At 47.6% G+C, this 14,819-nt stretch overlaps 1 protein-coding gene across 1 annotated transcript in view; it reads left to right on the top strand.

The window, feature by feature from the left end:
• The window catches only part of cngk (cyclic nucleotide-gated potassium channel), a 153,001-nt gene that overhangs the window by 29,488 nt on the left and 108,694 nt on the right, over positions 1-14,819 (top strand). The window contains exons 6-12 of the mRNA XM_077224760.1: positions 6,024-6,108; positions 7,542-7,716; positions 7,797-7,961; positions 8,992-9,138; positions 9,235-9,297; positions 9,505-9,619; positions 9,709-9,845. Of these exons, the coding sequence (XP_077080875.1) occupies positions 6,024-6,108; positions 7,542-7,716; positions 7,797-7,961; positions 8,992-9,138; positions 9,235-9,297; positions 9,505-9,619; positions 9,709-9,845 (887 nt within the window). The remainder of the gene's footprint in view (positions 1-6,023; positions 6,109-7,541; positions 7,717-7,796; positions 7,962-8,991; positions 9,139-9,234; positions 9,298-9,504; positions 9,620-9,708; positions 9,846-14,819) is intronic.

The raw sequence follows: 14,819 nt of genomic DNA, 5'->3' as shown, positions 1-14,819 counted from the left end.
GTCGACGGTCGACTGAATGGGGATAACCTTTGAAAACGCCACTAACGCTGCCACCTTCCAGTGCCTAAACCAAAGCCTCCTGATGCCCCCGCAAATTTAAGGTGGGGAAGGACTGGGCTTAGGCCAGGAAAGTCACTGCTGTTCCTACAGGGCCACTGGAAAAGTGTTCCCCGTACATTGGAAGGAAGGGACGCTGCGGAAGCCATATCCAACCCAGAGGGAGGTAACATGGAAAATACACATATGAACTGGGCGGAAACCGGGCAGTCTAACATATGGAATGTCACTGGGGTGGCTCCAGCCTAAGACGGGGGGAGACACACCGGACAGTGACGGCAGAGAGACTCTGCCGAGGGAAGACACGGGCTCACCGCAGGGAGCCGTATCGCGGAAGAATACACATTTGGGGTCGCCGTAGGGACCGCAACATATGGACCCAGCCTAACACAGGTTCCACACTGCTTACGAGTGGTAGGCCTAAAACCAGACGTTCTGCACGTCCGACGTCGGAGGGGTGTGGAGGAACTCAACAGGGTTCAATTTTAAGGGAACTCAACTGGAGTAGAAAGGCGCACGTAACCAGTCCATAGGAGAGGAGGGGAATGGCGCAGCAAGCCGACACTTGAACCGGGCTCACGGTGAAACTGGCTTCATGAGAAGGGAGCCCACGGGAAGCAGAGGTTCAACTAGGTGTCGTCCAGCCCCCAACTCTAGAATCTGTTTTAGCAAAGCATATCGTCAACGCCCAGGCGGAGCACTTTACACTCATCATAGAGGAGCTCAACACCTAAGTGGACATGTTGCATCTCGGATTTTAACCGAAATGAAGGCAAGCACTAGTGCGACTTTGCATGGAAACAGCCTTCCCTCTCTGCTGAATTGCAACAGATATTTGTAGAGCTGGTCTGAGGTCTATGGCTTGCGTTCTGTACACGTCCAAGCGAACGGACAGAGAAGCAAGGGCTGGATCTGCCTCCTCCAGGGCAGCGCTTGCAGGCTCACCACCTGCTCATATTACGGGAGAGGTTGGAACCTTGGGCACAATCCGAGCCGGGGTCTCAGCTTGTGAGAGTTAGCCGGCCCAGACTCCAGGCACAATACGTTGACCGAAAGCGAGCAAGTCCCTACCCTCTAGTAGAGACCACGCGAGCAGGAGAACTGATATAACAGAATTTTTAACTCACTGCCTGCAGTGGCTCAGGGGCGGTCTCTGCAGTGCAGTCGCACCAGGGACAAGGCCCAAGAGGATAAAGAGGGACGCAAGGATTTACAAGACCTTGCTCCTCAGGAACCTGACGATCAGAACGTGCTTCTGCACACTTCTGCAACACGATGAGCGTCGTTTAAACACCGAGGCAACATCATTTTGAGGGTGAAGGAAAACAGCCTACTCCAACCCATTTTGCAGGAAAGAGAGCACTGAAGTGATCGAAAGCTTTCAGGATCTCCTCTGGAGAGAAGACTCAACGACTAGGTTCCACTTCTAAAGGCGTAAGCACGCTACCCATTTCTAGGGGGTGCTCGCAGAAGTGATGGTAACTATCACATGTCCCTGTGATAGCCACCTGAACCTCCGCGTTCAGATGTAAGACCGCCCGGAATCTCCGGGGGAATAACGCGGGTGCCATCGTGCCCTGTCCCTGAAAGAGTTTTCAGGGGAAGTCAGGAAGGCTGTCGATGGGAACCAGGTCTAGTTGGGCCAATAAGGGGCAACTATGAAGACCTGTTCCTCTCCTGACTTGGCACGTAGGTGCAAGCGACGGGCGCAAAAAGACAGGAGCATTGCTCAACACAACATGTGAAGATCACTGGGCTTCAGGAGCATTTTCTGCTCAGCACTTGAGTGTGATAAGTTCACTGAGCTTCAGGAGCATTTCTGCTCAACACTTGAGCGCGAAGAACTTCACTGAGCAACAGGAGCATTTCTGCTCAGCACTGCATGTGATGAATTCACTGAGCTACAGGAGCATTTCTGCTCAACACCTGAGTGTGAAGAAACTCACTGAGCTACAGGGGCATTGCTGCTCAACACTTGAGTGCGATGAACTTCACTGAGTTTCAGGAGCATTTCTGCTCAACATGAAGTGTGATGATTTCACTGACTTGAGCAGGCGCAAGGCGACCATGAGTCGCAGTCGCTTTTAGAAGGCTCACTGGGGTTAAACGCATTTCTGCGGGCACCTGGGGCAGCTGAGAGCCAGTGTTTGTCCAAGGGTAGTCCGCTCGGTTTATACAAACACTGGCAGGAAGACGAAACCGGAGGGGCAACTGAGCGGCCCGGAATTGTCATGACCCAGCTGGACCCAGGGGATGGAGTCTCCACTTGCCCTGGCTATAACTGTCGTGAGGCTCGATGGCGGCACGATTGAGTAAAGCGGGAAGAGTGGAACAAAGCGTCCTCAGAAGCTTCTGACTCCAAGGAGGAGGTGACGGGTGAGTTGTGACATGCAAGGGAAGCTTGCGCAACGGTCGCAATGTCTAACAACTCGAGGCACAAATGCCGTGTAGTCGAGGGTTGCCCAGGCCCCCGTTAAAACAAGCCCTTTGTACATGGCCCCTCTGTTGAAGAGGGTTTGGCAGCAGACCGGGATGAACTATAGTCACACAGGGTGAGCTGCTCTGCCACGGTCACCTCGGGACTCGATCATGAAGCTAGCGCTGAAGCGGTCACATATGGAGGAAGGCAAAGGCTGCAACTACCATATACCCCAGGAGCCTCTGAAAGTTCTTTCAGTGGGACCCTTTCTCACTTCAACACCAGCTGAACACATTCTCATTGGAGAGACGTGTTAGACCGAGTCCATCTCCAAAACTGAAAAAGAGATACTCTCTTCCAGTTGACCTGAAGACCCAACGGGCTCTGGAGCACTCGAGGGAAAGGACACTGTACTGATACTCCACCCTTACACGCAACACACAGGATGGCCTGCGGTGCGGAAGGTAGAGATCTGAAGCACATGTCTTTCAGGTCGGAGCTGCAGACCAATCTTGGGCCAAGATGGTCACGACCCACCACCTAGTAGCACGCAGAACGAGTTTACAACTGGCCTTCGTACCGGCTTGAAGAGCGGCTATATCATATCCTTTGCAAGCAGGATAAGATAAGCACGCACAAGTCAGGAGCACTGCTCAACACTCGGCGTGATGAATATCACAGAATTTTCAGGAGCACGTCTGCTCAACACCTAATGTGATGATTATCACTGACTTGAGCGGGGTAGCCGAGCCTGAGGTGGGGCAGCAAAGTAGAGATAGTGGTGTTAGTGTGCAGTGCAACACTTACCTGTCTCCACTAGTGGCAGGGGGACGTGAGAAGGCGGATGACCGGGTCCTCGAACGCTTCAAGCTGCCTGCTGGCGACCAAGGGAAGCTGGGGGATATAAGGCTATTACAGGGTCACAGCCGCCAGACTGGTCCACTTGGAACCCAGGAATAGAAAATTTGCTCTTTTTTTGAATATGTGGGTACCGCTGACCCCGTTTTTATAGGGGCCAGTGGCGGAACAAACACACACATAACAAAAAACTCCAGCCGGCCCTCCAAACAGCCAGAGGGAGTGGATCGGCGACCACTCCACGAGCAACTCCTCCATCCCTGAGAGCCCGTCCAGGTTCAGCGTTTTCTTTTGTGCTGATGCTTACCACCTGGCTTGGCAGCGCCTGGAGCAGGCTGTGCGCCCTTTCCGCGGCCGGCTCCAAGCCAGAATCTGGGTGAAGGCTGCTGCGGTGGTCCGGCGGGAGCTGAGGCGGCTGCGGCGATGAATAGGCGGAGGATCTGACCTCGGCGGGCGGGTGAAGGCAGCAGCGTCCCTCCGAGGCAGGATGTGCCAGATGGCCTCCGTCTGTTTCTGGGCTGTAGAGAACTGTTGGGCAAAGTTCTCCACAGCGTCGCCGAATAACCCAACCTGGGAAATGGGAGAATCCAGGAACCGAACCTTGTCCGCTTCTCTCATATCGGCCAGGTTGAGCCAGAGATGGCTCTCCTGGATCACAAGTGTGGACATCGCCGAACCGACCGCACGAGCTGCAACCTTCGTTGCCCGGAGGGCGAGGTCAGTTGCAGTGCGGAGCTCACCCATGAGCTCACGGTCCGGACTACCCTCGTGCATGTTCATGAGTGCCTGGGCCTGGTGGACCTGGAGCAACGCCATGGCATGCAGAGATGAAGCGGCTTGCCCACAAGCTTTGTAAGCCTTGCCCGTAAGAGCAGACGAGAACTTACAGGCTTTAGAGGAGTGACGAGGATCACCTCTCCAGGAAGCGGCCGCCGTTGGGCATAACTGCATCGCAACAGCCCGCTCCACTGGAGGGATAGCCTCGTAACCCTTCACCGCTCCCCCATCAAGGGTAGTGAGGGGGGAGGAGCCACTCAGGCGGTTTCTGGCAGAGAAAGGTGCCATCCATGCCCTCGTAAGCTCCTCATGCACTTCAGGAAAGAAAGGAACCGGGGCGGCGGACTGAGAACCAGTACGGCCCGCCCCGATATACCAATCATCCAACCGAGACGGCTCAGGACACGGTGGAGGGTTCCACACAAGCCCTACCACCTCTGCGGCCTTTTTCAGCATAGCTGACATTTCTGGATCTGGCTCGGGCAACACTGGTCTCCCAGAGGGAGGCAGTGCAGCCGAGTCGTCATCTCCAGAGTTCAGCTCCCCCTCCGATGCTGCGATTGGCATGGTATCCCCTGGAGGGGCCCCAAATGACACGGCTGGCCTGTCCATTACAGAGGGACCAGCGGGATCAAAGGGGAGCTCCACCGGTTGCGGTGCGAAAGAGGAGTGAGGGATCCACGGGGCCTGGCCGGGCGGATTACCCCTCACTGTGATCCTCAGATCACCCAGCTTGGACGGCACCCCAGTCTTTCTCTGGGAAGGTAACCCAGAGGAAGAACAAGGGCAGGGTCCAGAGGTAGGGACTGCACCAACGCTTTTGACGAAGGCGAGTCTAGATCTCAACACCGAGATGGCCATGTTCCCGCAGTGAGAACATGACTCATCCACGAAAGCTGCCTCGGCATGCTGTAAGCCCAAACATGTGACACAACTTTCGTGACCGTCAGAGGGGGATAGCGCCAGACCGCACCCAGAAACGCACAGATGGAATGGCATCTTGAAAAAGACCTCTCACACCAGTGTTGCTCTTTTAGGAAATGGGACCGTCACCAGTGCCGGAGCACACAGGGAATGACCGCGGCAAACACTGAATAGTCTTTCAACCAACAGTGAAGCACTGACTTATCGCCCTCTAACCAACCGTCAACACACAAACAAAAAATAGAAATTTGATGCTGTTAAAACAGCAGTTGAGAGCTGAGAAGCTCGCGATCACCGCTGCACCACGCTGTAGAACACCAACACTGGAGAGGTCTTCCCGCAAGAACACCGACACACTTGCTCGTTGAATACAACAGCACTCTTCAGAGACATCAAAGACGAACGGCTCCGAAGCGAAAGGCAACTAGTGCGTGCATCCACTTCCGTATTTATACCCGCGCCGCGGGGGCGGAGTGTGTGATGCAAATCACGCACGCCAATTCCATTGGCACGTTCAATAGTAATCGAAGATGATAGGCTCTCTAGCGCGATCCCCATTCAGTCGACCGTCGACTACGTCTGACGTTATCGACTGAAAGGGAACTGCAATGTCAGGTGACCTTGACCACGATAGAATTGATAATCTAAACCAAACAGATGTTTTGTTAGTTTTTGGCAGAGTATCCAAGGTGTACAGGTTCCGCCCCCTTCTGGAAAGCTGGGCGGAGACCAGCACCTCATTTGCATTTAAAGACACATGCACAAAAACAGCATTTTTTTCTTCCACTCAAAAATGGGAATTTACAACATGGTATGATACATGATCTTGGGGGTATTTTGAGCTGAAACGTCACAGACATAGTCTAGGGACACCTGAGACTTATATTGTAAAAAGGGGCATAATAGGTCCCTTTTAAATCTCCGTGTGACATGTTTATGGATGATGATATTTAATGATGATATTTAAATGCCATGTTTTTTCCTATAGTTTCAGCCAATTCGACAGGAGTTACAGACATGGAGTTCTATGCTACATCGATTTACTGGTCAACCGTTACACTATGCTCCATAGGGTGAGAATTGTCATTGTTATTTGCTATGTACAGTGTGCTACAGTATTTGACCCTTATTGAATTATCTTCTATATTTTCTAAAATAGTTTTCCTTGGCTTTTTAAAAATAATCAGTTGTAAATCATATCATTCTTATAAACTGGATATTCAAAGTGATTTTAAACACAGATGCAAGTATTATATGGAAGTTTTATGCAGCATTCTAAATAAATAAATAAATAAATAAATTTGTGACATTCACCTAAAAACTAAAATTTTCGTTTTTGGGTGAACATTAATGTAATGTAAAAAGGTCTACAAGAAACGTCTACGAGCATGCAACGTAGTATTTACGCTGTCAATTAGTATGTCATGAAATAAATAAAAAAGTAAACTACAAAAAATCATGTAACTGGTACTTTGTGTGTTAGCTGGGGTTTGCATGCAGGTTTTATGTTCATTCAGTCTATCAGGATCAGTGGGTTGCATAAACTCTGGCAGCCCAAAACAGTCTAATCTGTCTAAATTATTTTATACTTCTTCTCAAATTAACATAAACGGGCTTTTGACACGGCGCTTAACCCCGAGTTTTTGTCGTTCTAAACAACTCTTTTAACCCCAGGTAAAGGAGCGTTTCACATTTGTAATTTCGATGTGGGGTTAGTGGTGTTAACTGCATTGCGGTGCAAAACGTGTACAGTGTGAAACGATGCGGAGAATGTTACAACTAGATGATTAGTAACCGACAACAAATCACGTGTTTTATATTCACACGCTTTAGGCATTAATGGAAAAACTGCAATGTAAACAGTCCTTTCTGCTTATGATAGGAAAAATGTCAAATGGCGATGGATAACACTAAAATTGGAGTGAAGAAGAGACCGTTTCATTCTTACCTTTATAGTTTGAAAAGTTCACTAAAAATTAGGGCCGGGACTTTAACGCGTTAATTAAGATTAATTAATTACAGACTCTTAACGCGTTAATTAAGATTAAACGCGTTAAACATTTTCCAACATTTTTCCACACTGCGGAACGTTTCTCACTGGATGAGTTTCGGCGGACCGATTATACTGGAGCACAAACTAGCGTTCATGACTTCAGACAACAATAAACCACAGTGAACATGAACGAAGAAGCTGACGAGACCGCTTTGGTTGGCCCCGTGGTTGGAAGCGTCGATAAGAGTATGGTTGTGTGCAAGTTATGTCAGCAATGTGTAATATAAGTATGGGCAATGCTAGAGCCTTTATGTTAACAGGTCACGTGCTGCGTTTGTCCAGTCAGTAACACTGACACCGCAAATATGCATATAAGGACTTTAACCCAGGGTTCAGGAATGTACAGTGTGAAACAGCAGCTTATGAATACCCAGGATTAACTGTTAACATCGAGTATTGCATCTTTTTATGTACATTGTTTCATCATATTGTCTCATTAAACATATTGAACAGCTTTGGAGATATACATGCCACAAATTTGGAAGAGGCCACAGTTGCATCACTTGTTATGGTGGTTGGATTTCTTTCCTTTGGAATCAGCATGTCTAGTATGAGCTCAGTTATAGGCAACATGATGGCACAAAGAGGAAGATTCTACCATAGAATGCAGGCTGTTCATCATTATATGGTTTGTAATAAGAAGATTTTAGACTTTCATCTGTCATTTCTACTAGTAATTTCATCTTTATTTTCCCCTTTTAATCAAAGAGACATATGGAATTACCAGAGGAAATCCAGCTGTGGGTGCACGACTATTATTACTATCTTTGGTACCACCACAGGGGTCGTGTCATTCAAGGACTCCTGGATGATCTCCCATTTGTCATACGTTCAGATGTTTCAAGTTGGAGCCACAAATCTCTGATTAAAAAGGTGAGTAATCTAATAAATTGTCTGATAGTGATGGGATTTATGGCTCTTTGAGGGGATCCGGATCTTGGCGATCCGTTCCTTTCAAAGAGCCGTTTAAAAGAACTTTGACTCTTTTTAAATATTTAGTCAGTTTTAAGAAGCCAGCTTGGGGGCATCTCAGTTTATCCTGGAAATAATCACTGGGAGGAATGATGAGGTGAGATTTGTAGTCAAATAATTAAAATTCAGATATCACACACCAATATCTGAGTTTGAATTATTCTGAAATATTGATTATTACCTCATTTGTCATGTGTGGACTATATTCCATAGGGTTGCACAACATCCCTCTGCTTAGAAAGTGACATCACTATTTTGGATTTACCTTTAGTACAAAGTGTGTGTATGTGTAAAGCTATGTTGACTTGTGTTATTCATACAATACCTACTCACAAATAAACATCAAAAACAAAGCCGACTGCAATGAATTTCTGTGCAAAACAGCTTTTACTACAAACACTAACACTTCCACACAAGAACATTGTTATCACACAAGAACATTTTGATAAAAAACAAAAAATATGTAACTTTTTTAAAACTGGATTAACCATGTGACAGCAGCGTGCACAAGTCATTGGCTCCACTCCTACCCAATGACAGAGGCAAGTAGGGTTTTTTTTCCACTGGAGTACTAACGTAAAGAATGCGCGTGCGTGCACATGCACAACTATTATCATCATGCTGTAAGGCAGTAGCACCCCTGCGCTGGGTGCGCCCCTTCCCCTATAACTGAGGAGCTAATTTTGTGTGCATCTGTGTGAAACGCGCGCAGGAAAAAAAGAACGACAGAAAGAACGGCTCCCCTCCAGCCGCGACTCGGCTCCCATCGTTCATGTTTATGAGCCGTTCAAAAGAATCGGTTCGTTCGCGAACGTCACAACTCTATTGTCTGAGGCCATGATAGCACATAATAATAATGTTTTTGGTTAACGGTTGATTCAATTACAAATACTTTTTATGTATATCATAAAGTGGTTATCCATTTTTCTAGGCCAAGTTGTTCAGAGACACAGAACCGGGCTTTAAAGGGGCTTTGTCGCTGAAATTAAAAACCTACATGTACAGTCCTGGACAAATTCTGGCTGAAACTGGAGAAATTAATCAAAATCTGTATTACATTAAGCATGGACTTCTACAGGTATGCCTAATATAAGTCTTTGAGAACATCTGAGGACAATAATTTAGTAAGTTTTGAAGTTCAAGGTTTTCTGAACTCATTTGCTCTATTTTTCAGGTTCTAAGGGAGAATTCTGGGGTTGAGATAGCAAAACTGCTACCTGGTACATTGATTGGAGAGGTATGACGCTCAGATCTATGTTCTCAATATTCTATATATGATTTACTAAAATATCATAGTTTAAAATATACATCCTAAAAATATTTTAGTCTAAAATGCTTGTTTCAAACTGACAATATATATTTGTTGTGTTAATAGTGCATGTTGTTTTTTTGAGGATTTTGAAAACCTAAATCAATTGTATATTTTGTAAACTTTTTTTTCCAGTTCCATTTGCTGTACAAAATCCCTAGAAATGTTACAATGCGTACAACAACATTGTGTGAAATTACTGTTTTGAAACGCAAGGATTTGCTTTCACTCTTTGCTGAGTACCCTGAAGGTAATAACTTTTTGGAATTCTTTGGGATTTATGAGGATTTTTTTTTTTACTACAAGAATTAGGCACACTGATCATATCTTTTTGTAAAGCTGGTGTTAAGATTGCCATGACTGCCAAGACACTTCTTCAAAACTTCAAGCGTCCCCTACGAGAAGCACTTGCATATGGGGTTGTCTCCGTCCCACAAAATGTTGCATTTGAAAAGGACCAGGGCATCAAACTTCAGGTTAGTGACTAAAGGACTACATTTTACATATGATGATAATTACATTATTGGTGCACAAGTAGGACCATAAGTGATTTACATGACACAAGCAAACTTCTTCACTCCAGTTTACATGCAATTTTCATAATTCAGAATTATTCGCTAAGAATTGTGGTTCCTCTTCAGTCGGTCAGTCGACGCCACGTCGAGACCAACGAATACTTAGAGTAGTGAAACTAAACAAGCCAATGCACATTGGCGTGCAATCATTTGAATCTGCTGCTCAGCCTCGCAGTGCGGGTAGCCTAAATAATGAGCAGCTGGTGCGATTGCATTTCAACTTTTTGCTTCGGAGCCAAGCACTTCGATGATTCTACAGATAGTGAATCTACGAGCCTTTATAATCCCCTCCATCCTGATGCGGGTGTTACAGCACAACAGCACTAGCAGTCTTTCTCGCTCTCTCTCTTCTCTCTTTTTTGTTTTCTTCTGGTTTTGAGCAAAACAAAAAAGCTGTTACAACAGCTGGTAAGGTGCGCCGTTCAGAGCACTCAAAAGCTGTTTTTACAGCTAGTAAGACCTGCCTGCGAGAAAGAGACAGCGCACAGACAGGTGCACATTCCTGTTTGTGTTCGCAGTGACTATTCCCCTGCGTGCTTCAGCACCAGTGAGAGCAGTCCCTAAAAGAGCTTACATGGATAGAACGCATCTTTTTAAAGATGACTTTCTATCTGTGTGTTTCTAGATGCGGTCGTTACCTGGGGTCACGGGATGGTCTCGATCGCTGCCTCGTGTGTCTGGGCCTCGAACACGCTGAGGCAGCTTTTGTGGATGAGTCATGTACCCATTGGGCAGGGTTCCAGACTGCGACCATATTAGTCGCATATGCGACCATTTTTTGAGAATGTGCGAGTTAAAATGTTATGTTATGTAAAATGTTATAACGCCGTTGTATCAGCTTCTGCAGTCCGTAACTTATGTTCAAAATGAACGAGTAGGCTACATCATGAATCCATTTTCCAAACCGTGTTTTTGACTTATTCTGAATCACTACGGTACGCCTATAATAATTGTTTATATTCAAACTATTTTATCCCGGGGTCGTCTCGGCTGCGGAGTAGCCCAGTGCCTGCATGACTCGCCATAGACATTAACGGAGAGAAGTTCCGTCTACAATGTTATTACGCAAGACACGTGCAGTTTATTTATTGACGAACTTAGACACCACGTGCATTGCACACTGATGGTGAAACGCGCCAATCACGATTTCACGAATTAAGGCATATAAAAATGATAAAAATGGTCTCACGAAACACAGAGCCCCTTCCTCCTACGTCTTTTCAGCGGTTATATTTTCCTCTGTCGAGTGATTACTCTCATGATCGCTCGACAGAGGAAAAGGAAGTTATTATAAAATGCAGAAGGTAAGGAGTGTGAAATTTCTGCTTTTTGTTACAACTATACACTTTGATAACGAAAAATCTGTATCAGTTTATTATAATACTCTAATCTTTTAAAATGTAATGCATACATTTGAATGTTTAAATATTTTTAAAAGATAGAAAGATGATAATAGACAGATAGATAGATAGATAGATAGAATATGATTCAAATGTAAATAGATAGATTGTATATAATTCAAATGTAAAATGCTTAAAATTACAGATTAAAATTACTGTCCAAAATCCATGAAAATCCTGAAATTTGGCAATGATAATTAATATATTACAGGTATTTCTGCTGCAACCCAGAAAGCCTTTGCTAGCCTTGGTCCATTAAAACCACTATTCATCAGCATAAATGAATTAATCCCATGGCATGTAGCAAAAAAAAAAAAGGTGCGACCAAATCATATGCTGGTGCGACCAACTGAGAAAGTTGGTAGCACCAGTGCAACCAGTGGAAAAGTTAGTCTGGAGCCCTGCCATTGTGATAAGATGACCATCGCGAAGCTGTGGTCGAGACTCTTGTTCCTGCAAAGGGGCGGAGTCCCCGTGCCTCTGTCTCGATCCAACCCTACCCAGAGGGTTGCTTCGCGCAGTGACGCGGAAGACCTGAGGATTACGGTGAGCGCGCTTCCTTCGGGGAACCAACCCCCTAGGAACCCTCATCCCTCTTACGCTTCGCAGCCACCAATGGAAAGTCCTGAACCATCCTCGAGGTGTGTACCGTTCGTTGTTTCTTTTGGTTTTCCCCACGACAATCAGAACGACGACTCGGTGCCGCTGCCTCCTTCGGGGGTGCCAGCGGTACCCGAGTCGGACCCGGAGATGATGGCCACCAACATGATCAGGCTCGAGTGGAACCCTCCACTGTGTCTTGAGCCCCCGAGGCTGGATGATTGGTATCTCTGGGTGGCGCGCGCTGGTTCTCAGCAACCCATCCCAGTGCCTTTCTTCCCGGAAGTGCACGAGGAGCTCAGAGGGACATGGACGGCACGTTTTACTGCCACAAACCGTCTAGGTGGCTCCTCTCTCACCACCCTTGATGGCAGGGCAGCTAAGGGATAGACACATCTATTCACCAGTGGAGTGGGTTGTTGCTATGCAGCTGTGCCCTAACTCCACTTGGCACGGAGAACCGTGTCTTCCTTCCCGGGCCTGTAGGTACTCGTCGGACCTATCCGGCAAGGCTTACAAGGCCTGTGGGGAAGCTGCCTCTGCCATGCACACCATGGCGTTACTGCAGTTCCATCAGGCCAAGGCACATAAGGACCTGCACGGGGGTGGTCATGATCCACAAGTTTTCCAAGAACTTCGTACCGCAACGGACCTTGCGCTTCATACCGTCACCGCCCGGTCAGTGGGTCGTGCGATGACCACCTTGGTGGTCTAGGAATCCCATCTCTGGCTGTGTCTTAGGGGTGTGAACCTACACTGGTCTCACAGTTCGGTTCGATTACGTTTATCATGTCATCGATTCAGTTCAATTCGACATCATGATGCATCACGCTGCACTGCATTCTCAATTTTCAATTTTACTTCTCATGTATACAATTTTGTCAATAAATACAAGCAGTCAGACTCTGCCAGGCGTTAACAGCTCGGGTTGAAAATGGCAGACGTGTTTTTTCAAGTTAGTGGTATTACCCCCTGCATATTTTTTTTGTGCATAACATGATTTACACAGTGTGTGTCTTCTCCAGGTCGTGCTTACCAGGTTGTTCGTAAAAGCCGAAATGTAGGCTTTTTAAGTAGGTAGTGCATTTTTAATTACTCGTACTCGCATCTTGCCTCCCTTTGCCGTTGTATGCTCATGCGACAAAGCACGTATGCAACAAACGATGTCAGAAAAGCGTCAATACATTATAATCGGTTATGGTCTATTACTGAACTGATACCGAACCGTCCTCATCTGCATTGCGATGCATCGTAGAAACTATTAATTTCGACACCGCCGCTGGCCTCAAAACCAACGGTACCCAAATTTTCAATAAAAGAGCAGTTTCTTTCATGCAGTGGGGGGAGAGAATCCTCACCACTCTCATCCGCCTCTTCTATCGCCAGCGGGCAGCAGTGTGCGGTTCGAGAACACAACCAAGATGCGTGCTGCACCTACTGCCCCATGGAACCAGGTAAATGTTGCACAGCACACTGAAACCCCGCCACGGGCCGCCTCCAAGAGGGAGGCTCCCGAGCCGCGTCCCTGTGTTCCACCTCAGTGCTCCACTCCGGGTACGCCTACGGTCCCTTTGGTCCCGCTTGTACGGTTCCTGCGAGCCTGGTTGGCGCTCCCCAGTCCGTCTCGCTAGTTCATTCAGACCATCAGGCTCGGCTATGCAATTCAGTTTGCCCGGCGTCCCCCCAAATTTCAGGCCATCCAATCCACTACAGTGAGAGCAGCCGATGCCCATGTATTGGCGGTGGGTTACGACCGATCTTGGACCTGCAAGTTTTGAACCAGTCTCCACAAACTACCGTTCAAAATGCTCACGCAGAAACACATTTTTTAATGCATCCGTCCCCGAGTTAGGTTTGCAGTTATCAACCTGAAGGATGCGTACTTTCATGTCTCGATTTTTCCTCGACACAGGCCGTTTCTACTCTTTGCGTTCAAGGGTCGAGCATATCAGTACAAAGTTCTGCCCTTCGGGCTGTCCCTGTCTTCACGAAAGTCATGGATGGGTCCTTGTTCCCATGAGAGAACAGAGCGTTCGCATCCTCAACTGTCTCGACGACTGGCTCATATTAGCACACTCTCGAGATAAGCTATGGGAACACAGGGACCAGCCAGTTGTGTCTTAAGGTCAACTGGGAAAAGAGCAAACTCTCCCCCGTGCAGAAGATCTCTTTTCTCGGTATGGAGTTGGATTCGGTCGCACAGACATCGCGCCTGTTGGACAGAGGAACGCGCTCAGTAGGTGCTGAACTGATAAACACGTTCAGGGTGGCGGTCCCACTGAAATTCTTTCAGAGGCTTCTGGGGCAAATGGCAGGGCAGCAGCGGTAAACCCGCTCGGCCTGCTTCATATGAGACCGCTTCAGCGCGAGTCCTGAGATGGGCGTGGCATTACGGCACTCAACTGGTGACAATCACACCAGCGTGCTGCCAGACCTTCAGCCCGTGTTCACAGATGCCTATGCCACCGGCTGGGGTGCCACATACAACGGGCATGCAGTGTCTCGGGTGTGGACGGATCCCCAACTGCATTGGCACATCAACTGTGTCGAGTTGCTAGCAGTATGTCTCGCTCTGAGCCGGGATTTTGAAAAGGTCGCTACAAGGCAGGGACGTGCTGGTCCGTACGGACAATACTGCGACTGCTGCGTACATCAACCCACAGGGTGGTCTATGCTCCCGTTACATGTCGAAACTAGCCCGCCATCTCCTCCTCTGGAGTCAGAAGCATCTGAGGTCGCTTCGACATGTATGTCCCAAGTGTGCTCAACCGTGTGGACGACGAGCTATCACGAGCTCTGCTCCTGGGAGAATGGCGACTCCACCCCCAGGTGGTCCAGCTGATCTGGAGAGAGTTCGGGGAGGCTCAGATAGACC

This window comes from Siphateles boraxobius, unplaced genomic scaffold (genome assembly GCF_051911475.1).
Source record: "Siphateles boraxobius isolate OS27281-9 unplaced genomic scaffold, OSU_SipBor_1 92, whole genome shotgun sequence".
Classification (NCBI taxonomy): Eukaryota; Metazoa; Chordata; class Actinopteri; order Cypriniformes; family Leuciscidae; genus Siphateles; species Siphateles boraxobius.
The sequence above is the reverse complement of the archived record's forward strand: the minus strand, read 5'-3'. Positions and strand labels throughout refer to the sequence as shown.